At 45.0% G+C, this 15,686-nt stretch overlaps 1 protein-coding gene across 1 annotated transcript; it reads left to right on the forward strand.

The window, feature by feature from the left end:
* Positions 1–8,301: 8,301 nt before the first annotated feature.
* LOC127758120 (amino acid permease 3-like) lies at positions 8,302–10,312 on the forward strand. The gene is made up of 3 exons (XM_052283745.1): positions 8,302–9,045; positions 9,149–9,291; positions 9,387–10,312. Exons 1-3 carry the CDS (start codon positions 8,397–8,399, stop codon positions 10,020–10,022), a joined length of 1,428 nt encoding a protein of 475 aa, XP_052139705.1. The 5' UTR covers positions 8,302–8,396; the 3' UTR covers positions 10,023–10,312.
* Positions 10,313–15,686: the final 5,374 nt, after the last annotated feature.

A 15,686-nucleotide genomic window follows, 5' to 3' on the forward strand; every position in this document is an offset into this window, starting at 1 on the left:
CATGTTGAGGCTCACCCCGAGAAGTCAAGGATGGTGGAGGGAGTACAGAGGCGAGTATTTGTACGTGCATATTGGATATTTGGCCAGTCCATATAAGCATTCAAGCACTTGAGGCCGGTTCTAGCAATTGATGGCACTTTCTTAACCGGTAAATACCAAGGTACATTGCTCACGGCAATAGGGGTCGACGTAGGGTTACATCTTGTTCCCTTGGCGTTTGCTCTGGTAGAGAAGGAGAATACATCCAACTGGGAGTGGTTCATCAACATGTTGAGACACAAGTTGATCGGTCCTAATAGAGAAGTGTGTATAATTTCTGATAGACACCCTGGCATTTTGAACTCCATCAACCACAGCATGCCTCATCACCTTACCATTCACCACAGGTGGTGCATGAGGCACTTCTGTGCTAACTTCTACATAGCTGGAACTACGACGGATCAGATGAAAGATCTTGAGCGAATCTGTCAAATAAATGAGAAATCATTGTTCCTAGATGAGATAAAACGCCTCTTGGGTGTGGTCGGAGAGAGGCTAAAGAAGTGGCTAGAAGACCATATGGCACTTAAGGTCAAATGGGCAAGAGCATTTGATACCAACGGGCGTCGCCACAGCATCATGACTAGTAATATGGCCAAGAGTTTCAATAATGTCTTGAGAGGCATTCGGAAACTGCCGGTTACAGCTATTGTGGCATACACATTTTCGAAGTGCAATAGTTGGTTTGTTGATAGACACAAAGAGGCAACTGTAGATATCCTGAGTGGAAAGAAGTGGCCCACAAAAGTTAAGGACATATTCGAGGAGCAACAAAGACAAACTTTGGGGCAAAGAACATCATGTTTCGATTTCCCTTCGATGAAGTATGAGGTTAGCGAGCAAGGCGGAGTCACGGCGGCTGGGGTGCAATGGGGTGGACGTCACTACGTCATGGTTGCGAGAGATAACACATGCAGTTGTCAGTTCCCTCAGCTCCATCACTTGCCATGCTCCCACATGATAACCGTTTGTAAGTTGCGAGGTTTGGATGTGGAGGTGGCCCCCCGAATGTGTTATGATGCTTCCAATAGAGCTGTGTAGGACACGTACTCCCCTAGGTTTGAACCTTACCTAGATCCATCGCAGTGGCCAAGTTATGATGGAGAGTTCTTCGTTTTGGACTTGTCATTGAAGAACAACACACGGGGTAGAAGAAGGACAAAAAGGTTCAAGAACGACATGGACAAAGCGTACAAAGGTTCAAGCAACCGCCGGTCACAAAAGCCGAACAATACAAATTCAGAGCCAGTCATGCAAAATAGATGTTCGCTATGCCACGAACTAGGCCATAAGAAAACTAGGTGCCCGAAGCGAGACAAGTCTAAGGATCGACCAAAAAAGCACCGTAGGACCGGGGGAGGTGGTGAGGGTAGCACACAGGTTGGATTGGATCACATTCATATTTTTTAATGTTGTAAATTTAGTTTGCATTACATTTGTTAAGTTGTTATTTTGGCTTCAATGTTTACTTTCTGTTGTTCTCCTTTCCTTTCTCATTGTGATTTTTCCATTTAATTTCATTGCAATTACTGATGATTCCATTTTCATTTACAGGATGGAGCACTTTCCGGGGTTGGAGGATTTCTACGAGGAGAAGCATCGGGCTCCCCAGATTGCGAGCGGAGAGGTTAGCATCAACAATATTCCATTTGTTTTCACAACCCTTGTATATGTCATATTGTCGCTAACTATAAGTAATTATGTTTGTCTACTGATGCAGCGCCTGAAGACCCTTCGAGTCAGAGGTCACACGGCACACATACTGTTCGATGACCGGTACGTCCCGTACTTACGGCGGGCGAAGCTCTTGGCATTCGTGACCATGGCGCAGCGACCGGTGCCTCTGTACAACGCCGCTGCTCTGACGGCCCTCGTGGACCGGTGGCGTCCAAAGACACACACCTTCCACCTACCCTGCGGGGAGCTGACGGTCACTCTGGAGGACGTCGCCATGATCCTGGGTCTTCCTATCCGGGGTCAAGCGGTCACAGGTGACACAGCGTCGGGGAACTGGAGGCAGAGGGTCGAGGAGTACATTGGCGTGGAGCCTCCAGTGGCACCTGACGGTCAGAGGCAGACGAAGACCTCAGGGGTTCCTTTGAGTTGGTTGCGTGCCAACTTCGGTCAGTGTCCCGCCGAGGCAGACGAGGCCACTGTGCAGCGATACTGTAGGGCGTGCGTCCTGTACATCTTCGGCAGTATTCTGTTCCCTGACTCTGGTGGAGACATGGCCTCTTGGATGTGGCTGCCGTTACTCGCGGACTGGGACGAGGCTGGTACCTTCAGCTGGGGGTCTGCTGCCCTAGCCTGGCTGTACCGGCAACTATGTGATGCCTACCGAAGGCAAGGCGGGGACGCGAACCTAGCAGGCTGTGTTTGGTTGCTACAGGTTAGTTCACGCATGTTCTGTTTCATAACATTTCAATTTCTTGCTTAAAAGTTGTAAAATAACGTATGTGACGTAGGTTTGGATGTGGACGATGCTTCCTGTTGGTCGGCCCATGTGGAGGACCCATCAGGTTTGGCCGCATCAGGATGCCGACCGACGTCCCACTGTAGCTCACCTGTGGGAATCGGTCCCATCTCCAGTAATAGGCCGCAGGAATTTGGCCTATTACCACTACACAAATAAGATGGACTACCTACAGCCAGAACATGTAAGGAAATCACCGTTCTATCGCACATGAAAATGTTTTCTTACTATATAGTACTAAATGTGATTCAATGTTTTTTATTGTTGTTGCTGCAGGTGGTGTGGATGCCATATGAGGCACAGGAAGTGCTCGAGCTGGAACTAAATCCCATGTGCCATATAAAGGATGCGCTGAAGACCCTTCAGTGCCCACTGATCTGCTTCTATGCAGTGGAGTTCCAGATGTGCAACCGCGTGATGCGACAGTTCGGGAGGCTTCAAACAATCCCGCACCGTTTCTCCAGTATCGACCTACACAAGTTAGTAATTCCGGTTAAGAATTTTTTTTGCATGCAGAGTTATTTTCATGTCAACATTTCTGACATATTTGAGATTGATATTTTGCATATGTGTAGGGTGGACCGTCAGAAGAACAAGAAGGTCACTGATTGGGCCTATTACCATCAGGATCATATCACACAATGGGAGAAGTTCGAGGAGAATGCAGTACCAGACCAGGGTCAGCACAACATGGCGGAGTTCGACGCGTACTTGGCGTGGCTCCACAGGACCTACCGTCTTGTCCTACGTCCGGCCTGGACGCTAGCCGACATAGCGGATGACCCCGAGGATGTGGAGGAGCAGAACGAGTACGACACTCATACCCGTGAAGGTAGCACGGTCGAGACGGGACCTGTTCGCGACAGAGTGGTTAGTTCTAGCACTCTTTGGTGGTATGCAAGCTCTCCCATAAATGTTGTGACTTACTTCATTTCAAACTTGTAGGGTCGAGAGCTCTTGCGGACCATCAACGACGCGGGAGTGGCGCTAGGCACGGCTCCTGGCTCGGAAGGAGAGGGCGGCACCCTTCGCAACGCCCTACAGGTACTCGTTGAAATAAGAGATGAAACTACGTTGTTTTTTCCAAAAGCGATAACTCAATAGGGATTATTTTTCATTCAGAGACTACGGCAGCGATGTTGGAAGTTGGCAGCAAGGCTCGGCTGCAGGTCAACTGATGTGGTCGAACATGCTCATGCCCACCAAGAGGGGGATGAAGAAGAGGAGGCGGATGACGAGGAGGGCGAGCAAGACAAGGAGGCGGAGGAAGAAGGGGATGAGGAGGAAGAAGAGGAGGTGGACGAAGAAGAGGAGGCGGATGAGCTCGGTCCCTCGCAGCTGCAGGATGCACCACAACCGGATCTCTCGCAACCCGGTCCGTCTCGACCACGACGCAGGCGGGCTCCTTCGCAGGACTGGAGGTACACCCCCGATGTGCCTCGTCCTCGCACTAGAGGTAGGAGGAGGTGAGTGCATGGTTCGATGGACGGATGGATGGACTTTATGCATGGTTCGATCAATGGACTACGACTTTTGCTCGTTGTGTATGGATGGATGGATGGATGGAATGTTTTTATTTCTTATATGTATAGACTTAATGTATGCATGGATTGATGGATTCTCTGAATGTATGGAATGAGGTTGGACTTGATGTATGGATGTATGGATATAATACTGCCTGTGATGTGAATAAATTACTGACTGGATGTGTGGTTGTGTTAAGCTGGACTGGGCAAAGAGCTGTGTTGCTTATTACAGTAGGTCTGGAACCTCATCGCCAGGCAAAATGGCGCTGACATACTCCAGGCCCGCGCCAGATGCCTTGGCGCTGAGCTCCCAGCCCAGCCATCCAGAAGGCTTGCTGGGCTGGGCCATGGCCGAGCCGGCTAAGTCCAACCTCAGCGCCATGGCGCTGAGGTGCCCAGGGCTAGCGCCATTATGGCTGGCGTTGACATCCCAGCCCGCAAGCCATCCAGAAGGCTTGCTGGGCTGGGCTGGGCCATGGCTGAGCCGGCTAAGTCCAACCTCAGCGCCAGGTGCCTTGGCGCTGAGGTGCCCAGGGCTAGCGCCATTATGGCTGGCGCTGACGTCCCATCCCGCAAGCCATCCAGAAGGCTTGCTGGGCTGGGCCATGGCCGAGCTTGCTAAGTCCCATCTCAGCGCCAGGGTGCATGGCGGTGATGTACCTAGTCTCGGCGCCATTTCTGCTGGCGCTGAGGTACCCCCCCGCTAGCTAGACAGACGGCCTGCTGGGTCGGGACTCGGCCGAAAAGGCTAAGTGCCACCTCAGCACCGAAGCGGATGGCGTTGAGGTTGGCCAGCTCAGCGCCGATGTGTTTGGCGCTGAGGTAGCTGCCACGTCAGCTGGGGGATCGGCCCGGCCGCCACGGTGGCACGAAATCAGCGCCACGCCCGTTGGTGCTGACACACCCAACCTCAGCGCCAATGCACTTGGCGCTGAGCGAACGACCTATTTTTGGTTGATGTTTTTGGCAGGGGTTAGTTTCGAAATAAGTTTTTGAAAAGGGTCAATTTGTCAGAAAAATGGCTTCTTTTCCCCAAGACTTACTATAGTATAACCATACGCTGATTTCTAACGCGGAATGTATACAACCCAATCGTACTCATTTGAATAATTAATAGCAGTCTTCCACAAAATCTCAAATGTGAAACTATTATTTTGATATGTGACTAACCTAATTATACCTGTGATGGGGGACTCTTTCTCAACCTTATTTTTTCTCTCCCGTGGGTGAAAAGCGAATAACAGACTCCTCCTTAATTTCCCCTTCGTTGGAACCCCTCTCCCCTCCGTCTCCGGTGGCTGCTATGATCACCAATGAGGAGGGGGGGTTCCGTGGATGTTCCCGTTATATATCGAGTTTATCTCGTTCTAGGTTTTTTTTCCCCTTTTGTGTACAGCTCGAAGAAGATATCAACACCCATCTTCTTTGTCTGGGATGCTTCCTTCCATGCTCAGCTCCGTTCAGTCGGTGCTTCCTTCCATTCTCATGCGATTCGGAGGTTTGCTATCATTTTTTTAATTTTATAATAATTAATACTAATTATATACTAATGAACTTTCTTGTTTTACGTGTGTTGAAAATTACATAGAGATCGTTTTAAGAGCAACTCAATCTCTTTCTTTGAGAGATGTCCAAATCACTCATGTAATCTGTATGTGAACTCCTATATTGAAAATACATGAGTTTTCCAAAAAAAAAACAATTAATTATTTGTATGGCTGCAACAAGTAAACGTTATACTACACAAGTAGCGTCATAGTACTATATAATGTATTGATTACCTTGAAAATACGCTTTCATTAATTCAGCCACTCTTGTTGATATTCTAGTACCTGAAATGAAGTGACCAAACGGAAAGATGGTTAGCAAATTAAAGGTGCCATCAGAAATCAGTACCTAACTAACCTGTGGAAGTTAAGGACTCAAACATGGCAGGTACACACACATGTATTCTCTCAATTGTCATTCAGATCAGAAACTTTTGACCGGTAGATCATCTCCACAAGACCACAAACTTGTGAGCTGAAACGAAGCTTAATTCCTTCGGTGTGAGAGGAATATAGTCACTCTCAAGGGCCCTATTTTTAATTAAGATAAAGATTTTATCTTAATTTTCGTTAGCACGTATTTTAATGGCTAAATAGTGTATTATTTCTTGTAAAAGTTTTTCATATATAAGGTGTTTTAAATTATCAGATTAATTTATTTTTAAAAGTAAACTAATTAATTAACACTTTTTAAAATTACATAGTACAATGCAGACACTCACAACACACGCACACTCACCTGTATGAACACACACCTAAACTCTATCCCTATAAGCATCTTCGAAAATTGGATCAACAATTAATCATGAATAAATGGTTTTCTCGTTTTATATGTCCACACTTTAACGAAAAGGGGCCTTAATTTCATGACATTTTTCAACCAAAGTTTGCATCACTTGGAAAAACTTTATAACCATGCAAAGGAGACGTAGACATGGGTGAATTACTAGTACTGTAATAATTAATTAAGTGAAACCTGAATAAGAATAATTCCGGGACACTTCACCTCATGGTCTGGGACACGACGAGTCGACGATGCACTCCGACCGACCAACCACCGTGACATCACCGGAGAAGACTCGGCGAGGAAGAAGCTGCACGGCGGGCGCGCGGCAGATAGCGCGGGAACGCGGGCGTCCGTACACCGGAGGACCAGACGCTGCCGATGACGCGTACGCGTTTGACTCACTCCACAAAGCGCCGCCACTGCACTTGCACTGCACGCGCGTGTAGCCCTCCGCCAGCTGGGCCCACCACGTCGCCTCTATCAATGTTCCATTAGGCTCTGTTCGGGAGTGAGGCTTGGGCGCCTCACTCTCCCGCACGCAAAACAAACCAGTGTTTAGTACGTGATTAATTAAGTTTTAGCTATTTATTTTAAAAAAATAGATCAATATGATTTTTTAAAATAATTTTTTATATAAACTTTTCAAAAAAACACACTATTTAGCAGTTTGAAAAGCATGCGCGTGGAAAACAAGGAGGAGGAGGTGGGACCTACTCCTAGCGAACGCGCGGAAAAGTGTTTGTTGGTTGATCATTTATTTGATTTTTAACGCAGAAAGAACTACTCCCTCTGTCCCATCCGGATATGTCCCATCCGGTTCTGTATATCCTGGATGGAGGGAGTAATTAACAGATAAATTTAATAACATCGTATAATTTGTACTTAGCTTAATAACATCGTATAATTTGTACTTAGCTCTGGCTTCTAGTCGTTTCGGACATCTGCAAGGTCTCCGATGCAAATATTTTATTATTCTTTTCCTAACTATGTCTATAAAACCTGTTAAAAATATAACCGTATGAAATTGCTTTTTATGAAAAAACTACCAATTTCCCTTTTTTTTTTCGATTTGAATCGATTCGTGCTCCCGTGAATGCGAAAGTTGTGAGAACAAAAATTTAGCACACGAAAAATCTACCTATTGTCATGGTCGGTGTGTGCAGCAGCCAAAGGAGATGCTAAATGACACCATGGTTCAGCAGTTAGCTGAGCTAAACAGGACTAAACTATAGTAGCAGACGTTGCATGGACAAACTTTACCGAATATATTCTCGGTTGCCTGGAGATTTGTAGCAGAGTGAACAACTAGTCGGACAGCCTACGGTGGCAGTAAAATTATTTTGTACTGATAGTAATCATTTGCATTCTATTAGCTGTAAATTGACATGAAGATACTGAAGTGAATAGATGGCTATGGCCTTATTTAGTTCGCGAAAAGAAATTTTTTAACTATCACATCGGACGTTTGACCAGATATCGGAAAGGGTTTTCGAATACGAATGAAAAAACTAATTTCATAACTCGTCTAAAAACCGTAAGACGAATTTATTAAGCCTAATTAATCCATCATTAGCACATGTGAGTTTCCATATAAACTATGCAATTAGTTTTTTATTTTATCTATATTTAATGTTTTATACCAGTATTCAAATATTCGATGTGACGTTCTTAGGAAAAATATATTGGGAATTAAACAAGGCCTATACTATTGATCAGATCTTCGAATAAGCAAACTACAGTGACTACTCTGCACTGGCAGTTTGGCAAGTACTCCACTAACACAATTTTTGCACCCAAAAAGAAAAAAAATAAAAGGAAAAGAAGAACAGAAAAGTAAACCCGGAGAAGGCGCTGACCACACAAGGCGCCAACTCCTCTACCTCCGCCTATATATTCTCGCCTCACTCCCCCGCCATTTCCACAAACACTCGAGCTCACACTCATCAAATCCTCCAACAACTCGATCCATTCGCAGCTAGCTAGCACTAGCTGCGAGCTCTGAGCAGCGGCGAGGTGTGTCCGACATGGCGTCGGGGCAGAAGGTGGTGAAGCCGATGGAGGTGTCGGTGGAGGCCGGGAACGCCGGGGAGGCGGCGTGGCTGGACGACGACGGGCGGGCGCGGCGGACGGGCACGTTCTGGACGGCGAGCGCGCACATCATCACCGCCGTCATCGGCTCCGGCGTGCTGTCGCTGGCGTGGGCGATCGCGCAGCTGGGCTGGGTGGCCGGCCCCGCCGTGATGCTCCTCTTCGCCTTCGTCATCTACTACACCTCCACCCTCCTCGCCGAGTGCTACCGCACCGGCGACCCGGCCACCGGCAAGCGCAACTACACCTACATGGACGCCGTGCGCGCCAACCTCGGCGGCGCCAAGGTCACCTTCTGCGGCGTCATCCAGTACGCCAACCTCGTCGGCGTCGCCATCGGCTACACCATCGCGTCGTCCATCAGCATGCGCGCCATCAGGAGGGCCGGCTGCTTCCACCACAACGGCCATGGTGACCCGTGCCGCAGCTCCAGCAACCCTTACATGATCCTCTTCGGCGTCGTGCAGATCGTCTTCTCGCAGATCCCTGACTTCGACCAGATTTGGTGGCTGTCCATCGTCGCCGCCGTCATGTCCTTCACCTACTCCGGCATCGGCCTCTCCCTCGGCGTCGTCCAGACTATCTGTACGTCCATTAATTTAATCCTTCTCGCACATGCAGATAATCTAGTTCTTGTCTTTGCTGCTCGAGATGCATATGCTAACCGTGATGAGCTGTGAATTTGCAGCCAATGGCGGGATCCAGGGCAGCCTCACCGGCATCAGCATCGGCGTCGGCGTCAGCTCGACGCAGAAGGTGTGGCGCAGCCTGCAGGCATTCGGCGACATCGCCTTCGCATACTCCTTCTCCAACATCCTCATCGAGATCCAAGTGAGTGAGACTCAATTTGCTCTGTTTTTTGTCTCTCTGAACGAACAAGTTTTGCTCATCGATCGCTGCTTGCTCTGTTTTGTTTTGTTGTTCAGGACACGATCAAGGCGCCGCCGCCGTCGGAGGCGAAGGTGATGAAGAGCGCGACGAGGCTGAGCGTGGCGACGACGACGGTGTTCTACATGCTGTGCGGGTGCATGGGCTACGCCGCGTTCGGCGACGCGGCGCCCGACAACCTCCTCACCGGCTTCGGGTTCTACGAGCCCTTCTGGCTGCTCGACGTCGCCAACGTCGCCATCGTCGTGCACCTCGTCGGCGCCTACCAGGTGTTCGTCCAGCCAATCTTCGCCTTCGTCGAGCGCTGGGCCTCCCGCCGGTGGCCGGACAGCGCGTTCATCGCCAAGGAGCTCCGCGTGGGGCCCTTCGCGCTCAGCCTCTTCCGCCTGACGTGGCGCTCGGCGTTCGTCTGCCTCACCACCGTCGTCGCCATGCTCCTCCCCTTCTTCGGCAACGTCGTGGGCCTCCTCGGCGCTGTCTCCTTCTGGCCGCTCACCGTCTACTTCCCCGTCGAGATGTACATCGCGCAGCGCGGCGTGCCACGCGGCAGCGCGAGGTGGGTCTCACTCAAGACGCTCAGCGCGTGCTGCCTCGTCGTCTCCATCGCCGCCGCCGCGGGCTCCATTGCTGACGTCATCGACGCTCTCAAGGTGTACAGACCGTTCAGCGGATGATTGGAACGTGACGGGCACGTGTGCTCGTTAAATTATTTCTTACTATCTCTGTACCAAAATATAGCAAACTAGTATAAATAGGACGAAATTTGGGTAGTTCTCATGTACGAATTCATCGTACTAGGAAATATCTCACATTGTATTAAGTTGCTATATTTTGGGACAGCATTAGTACAATATTACACAAAGAGGGGAAAAAAAAGAGAAGAAATGTAACATTTGGCGTTTTTCATTGGAGACCTTGAAAAATCTTGTAATTGCAGTAAACTGATTTCCCGCCGTTGTGATCATTGCATTTCCTTTGCGAAAAAAAAAAGATGTAAATAGATGGCTGGAGGTGCTGTTTGTAATGTCAAATGCAGTTGTAGTGGGGTACTATAATAATATAATTCTTTTTTCGAATGTAATCTTAATGTTGTTTTCACTGTACAACCTGTTGTGAGTACGGTGAAAAAAATCAAGAAAAATATGAAGAGGCCTAGAGGAGCGAAAACATACATATCCTTGTATTTGAATGTCTCAACCATCAAGCATGCCACTCTCGGATGCAAATCCTTTGTATTAATGTTGACGCTGATATATGAATCTGGACCCATACGTCAGTGTCTGCTATTACATTAATAATACTATTGACAATCCCCACTAGCCACTCTTACCTCTATAGTTTTGATAATTGCAAAAGGCACAACCTTTCATGCCTCCACATTGCAAACACACTGTACAAGAGTAGAGCTTGTTGTTAAAGCTCCCAACAATCCTCTCCATCCAAATAAGCCCCTTCGTACAAATTTTGAGTAATGGAAAGGACCGGACAGATAAATCTACTTTCCAAAGCAATATCAATGTTCGGATGTTCCAAACAAACAAACTCTTTTGGTAGAATTTTTAGCATGACAGAAAAACTACTACTTGTGAAATTATCCTTACCGTAAAGTTAGACGAACCCCATACACTATTCACCTACAATAATCCAAATATCTTTGAGATGCCAACAAGAACAGAATCTGTTGAGCTGATTTCGAATTTCACATGACACGATTCGACAACATACAAGTAGTGGGACATCGTCTTAACGATTAAAATGCTTCATCCTATTTCGCAACTTGCATTATTAGTGCCTTCTATCATCGCAAAAAAGATAAAGTATGACAACAAAATCCCAGTAAAAACTAGAACCCTTCTTCTAAAAAGAGCAAATCATTGAGATGATTCTTTTTTTTTCTTTTGCGAGGAAATCATTGGGGGATTTTGATTTCTCTTGACCATATATGCTACTGGCCTGTCCATGGTGGCACATCAAGCAAAGATGCCTAATAGCATGCCTAGATCTCTGGAACAAATCATTCTGGAAAACCCCATTTGCAGAGGAATATCTCCATCGATCTCTCTCAAAGTGGAGAATCTTAGGTATAGACAGATCGGTGATCATGATAAGCCTCTCTTTACATTTTCTCTCCAATGGAGGAAACGGGTGGTCAGACTAGTAGGACAGACAAATGCAGGTACTAGTCAGGCAAAGCAACCTCATCTCGACCATTTATGTTGCTTTCTCTTTGGACCCCTCTTTAGGAATTTTCAATTTTATGGAACATGATATTGGAAAGAACGGCTCAGCATAATTTTGGAAATCTTTGCCGATCTATGATATGGCATAATACATGTGGGTTTAGTTGTCTCCTTGTGAAGTTTCAGAAGTTTGGGTACTCGGAAATTGACAAAATTTACCCAATCATCTGATGAATTCGGATTTACCGTTGCGTGTCACCTTTCCTGTGATAGTAAAGTTACGCGTCTATATACTACCTATTATGATTCGATATAAATTTTTATAAGATTCAGGATGATGTATGGACACGCTTTTGCGCGTGTGTAGCGAGATGGTGGCTAGTACAAGCTTGCACATGCCACACATGCTAGGGTAAAGGGATATCATCGCAATCATAGTGATGGCAACAACAGCATCAATAAAACTCGCACCACTTCTTCTACTACTACTACTACTTCCACAGAACTTAGATAAGTCAAGGTTCACTTCATTATATTCCTTTACACAAAAAAGTGCACTAGTAAAATTAATTACTAGTACTAAAACATAGGCATCCCAAATTTCTAGTGATCAGATTAAATGGCACACTAGGTTAGCAAGGTTGCTAGCTAAGCTAGAAGAAAGGTATGGTCACTAATCGGTAGTGTGGTACCATTGCATGTGCCGGCAAACAGTGGATAAAAAGTGAGTGATCTCTATTCTCTCCACTCCACCGAGTTGCTTGCCATACAGGAGTGTCTCTTTTTGATTGAACCTTTGGCACTAGCTAGCTAGAATGCAGGAGTGGGGTTTTTAGTTCATATGGAAGTCAACCCCCATTATATATTACTCCCTCCGTCCCTAAATGTTTGACGCTGTTGACTTTTTAAAACATGTTTGACCATTCGTCTTATTAAAAAAAATTATGTAATTATTAATTCTTTTCCTATCATTTGATTCCTTGTTAAATATACTTTTATATATACATATAGTTTTACGTATTTCACAAAAGTTTTTAAATAAGACGAACAGTCAAACATATTTAAAAAAAGTCAACAGCGTCAAATATTTAGGGACGGAGGGAGTAATTGGTTTGCTCACCTTTCTATCTGTTGTCAACAGTCAACACGCCTGCTTGAGGAAATCATGGGTCAACGGGTAGTCCATTGCGAAGACATATAGAAGTCAAAATAAACCATGCCTATACTTGCCTAGGAGTGTATATGCGTTTTTAGTTCATGGAAATCAAACCCAATTATGTAGGAGTCAAAATCACTGCTGCGAGAGGTAATTTGTAAGGAACGTGGCTCAAATATTTTCGTCACATCAAGCTTATTGTTCTTTTAAGATTATTCACTGGATTATTGAATCCGGGTGTTCACTTGACGCTTTAAAAACACGTTTTCTCAAAAACTTAATTTCTTTTGTGGCACTTTTAGAACGCTTGTTTTAAATTATTATTTGTTAAGTTTATTTCTTCAATTTTTTTAATTTACCTCTAGAATCAAATAGATAATTCACACAAAAAAATCTAGTTTAACAGCAGCAATCCTATTAAAATAATTGATACGAATTACCATTAAAACTAGATCCCTCATAAAGAACTAATATAATGTCAAATATTTAAGAAAAAATATAATAACTATTTATACCTATAGTAATTTATTTTTACTTTTAGGAGATCCATGCTAACTAGAATTGGACAAATATATACTTTGCCGCTTCTTTGCCTCTCACAAAGCATGTATAGTAAAATTCCTTTCTCACAGTGGCAAAAGGTTAGTTCCTATAATCATCTGGCTTCTTTTGTTTTTTGTGAGAATCATCTGGCTTAATCTAGCTTATAACTATTCGAAGAACAGCATGCACGTAGAATATATTGAGTTCATCATAAGGGAATATTATAAAAAAAAGTGATGTTTTACAGGTTTGTTGATACTCCCCCGATTTTAGTCACCCAATTTGGCCATAAATAACGTTCATATAGGCATGTATGATTGGAATTCTCTCCCATCATTCATTAATTCCATTGGAACTTTTAATTACTGAGGAACACAGAACCGAGCTAAGCACCAACCGAAATTCAATCGAGCAAGGTAGCTAAGACACTAGCTAGGGAATGCAATTAGGCAATTTACGCGTGGATGCTTTCGAGTTCCACAAGTAACTAAAAGGTTCCACTTACATGCAACAAGCTAGCTAGCTAACATGAAGAATGGTCTATTGTCACAAAAACAAAAGTACTATTTGGAGCAAAATTAATCGTTTAGCCTACCACCAAATTAAGCTTATTCAATCAATTTGTTAATTTCATCCTCTTCCCGATCGATCGATCGAAGTGATTGATCCCAATTAATTATGCCATCGGATGACTTTTCTTGCAAAGCTACGTGTCCACCTGTCACTAGAGCCGTGCATGGTATACCCTAGCTCCATATAATCGATCGATCAGCTGCATGCACGCATGCATGCGCGTCGTCGTCGATTCTGATCTGGCCGTACGTCGCCGTCGTCTTCCTTCTCCGATGTCCCACCGGAATGATGAAATTAATAGAGCCCGCAGACGCCGCACGGTGGACCCCACCCCACGAAGCGGTCAATGATCCGTCAATCACTGCCTCTCTATTTTAATAGACGACACCATTAGTTTTAAAGACATATTTGATCATTTGTCGTATTCAGTATAATTTATATTTTACACATTTGTATAAAACTTCTGAAGAAAATAAATGGTCAAACATAGGTTAAAAACCAATAAAATGGAGGGAGTAATTGTTGATTAACCTGTCGCCATATTAACGCCATTGATTTGCTGGCGCGGGAAGAGAGATCAGCAGTGTACTCCGGTCAACTGCATGCGGCACAGTCGACGACCAGCGAGTCAAACGCGGACGCGGCGGCCGGATGGCCGCGTCGTTGGGGATTTCTACCGGATTCGGCAGGGATTCCGGCTGATTCGATCGATCGATCTCCTCGTCGTTTTCTTTCTCTATCTCTATCTCCCGCGGTTCGCGTGCCGTGCCGACCAACTGCACCACGTCCACCGCTGCACGCGCGCGCGTCCAACGCTACGGACCGAGAGACCGACCGACCGGTGATGTCACCGCACAATGTCGCGATCGACTAGCTACAGTACAATATGTACGTGTAACTGCCTCTGCTAGCTGCCTGCAAGCTGTACTCTACTCTACTGAACTAGCAGTAGCTATAGCTTATATCTAGCCGTGTCGTATTTTGTGGTGTGTTTGTTATGCCTACGCGTACATACACACTGCATATGCTCGCCTGGCTTACCCTAGATGCAAAGCTACGTCCTCGGTCTTAGAAAAAAACCAAATTTAATTTTGAAAATGGTGAATTTGAACAAACTCTTATCTAAGGCCTAGCTTGTTTATATCCAAAAAATTTTAACCAAAAACATCACATCAAAAGTTTGGACAAAAACAATTGCACAATTTACACGTAAATTGCGAGACGAATTTTTTGAGTCTAATTATGCCATGATTTGACAATGTGATACACAGTAAACATTTGGTAATAACGGATTAATTAGGCTTAATAAATTTGTCTCGCAGTTTACAGGCGGAATCTGTAATTTGTTTTGTATTAGTCTACGTTTAATACTAAATGTGTGTCCGTATACTTCAAAAACTTTACTCCAACGAACTAAACACACCTATTCTCAAAAGTTATCTCTCAAAAAGTTATCTCTGCTCTTAAGATAGAGGGCCCGGTAAGTAACGGCCGGCCTTCCATCGATTAGACATGCATGCATGTTTGATACTCGATCCCTCCGGTGTACATGTGCACCACCAACATAAAAAAAAAGTGATCCACCCGCTATTTTATTGTTTTGATTATTTGCCCAACTTAATTTGATACTCTCTCCGTCCCACTAACTCTAATAAATATTTTATTATATATTAAATTTTATTTTGTGAAAATAATATTATATGGTTGTCAACTAAATTTAATTTTATATGATTATGATTATGTGGCTACAAACATTGCAATATATTAGAAATTTAAAGTTGAAGATTAGTTTTTAACACTATGTCAATTTTGACCGTGACTTATTAAGTGGGATGGAGAGGGAAGTATCTAATCTATGCAAGGTAGTATTATTTTTTTCCACATCG

This window comes from Oryza glaberrima, chromosome 12 (genome assembly GCF_000147395.1).
Source record: "Oryza glaberrima chromosome 12, OglaRS2, whole genome shotgun sequence".
Taxonomy (NCBI): domain Eukaryota; kingdom Viridiplantae; phylum Streptophyta; class Magnoliopsida; order Poales; family Poaceae; genus Oryza; species Oryza glaberrima.

Bases quoted from the DNA above. Each gene is read 5' to 3' on its own strand.
- LOC127758120 (XM_052283745.1), top strand. From the start codon at position 8,397: ATGGCGTCGGGGCAGAAGGTGGTGAAGCCGATGGAGGTGTCGGTGGAG. The intron at 9,046-9,148 runs GTACGTCCATTA...GTGAATTTGCAG, and splicing joins CGGCGTCGTCCAGACTATCT to CCAATGGCGGGATCCAGGGC. The intron at 9,292-9,386 runs GTGAGTGAGACT...TTTGTTGTTCAG, and splicing joins ACATCCTCATCGAGATCCAA to GACACGATCAAGGCGCCGCC.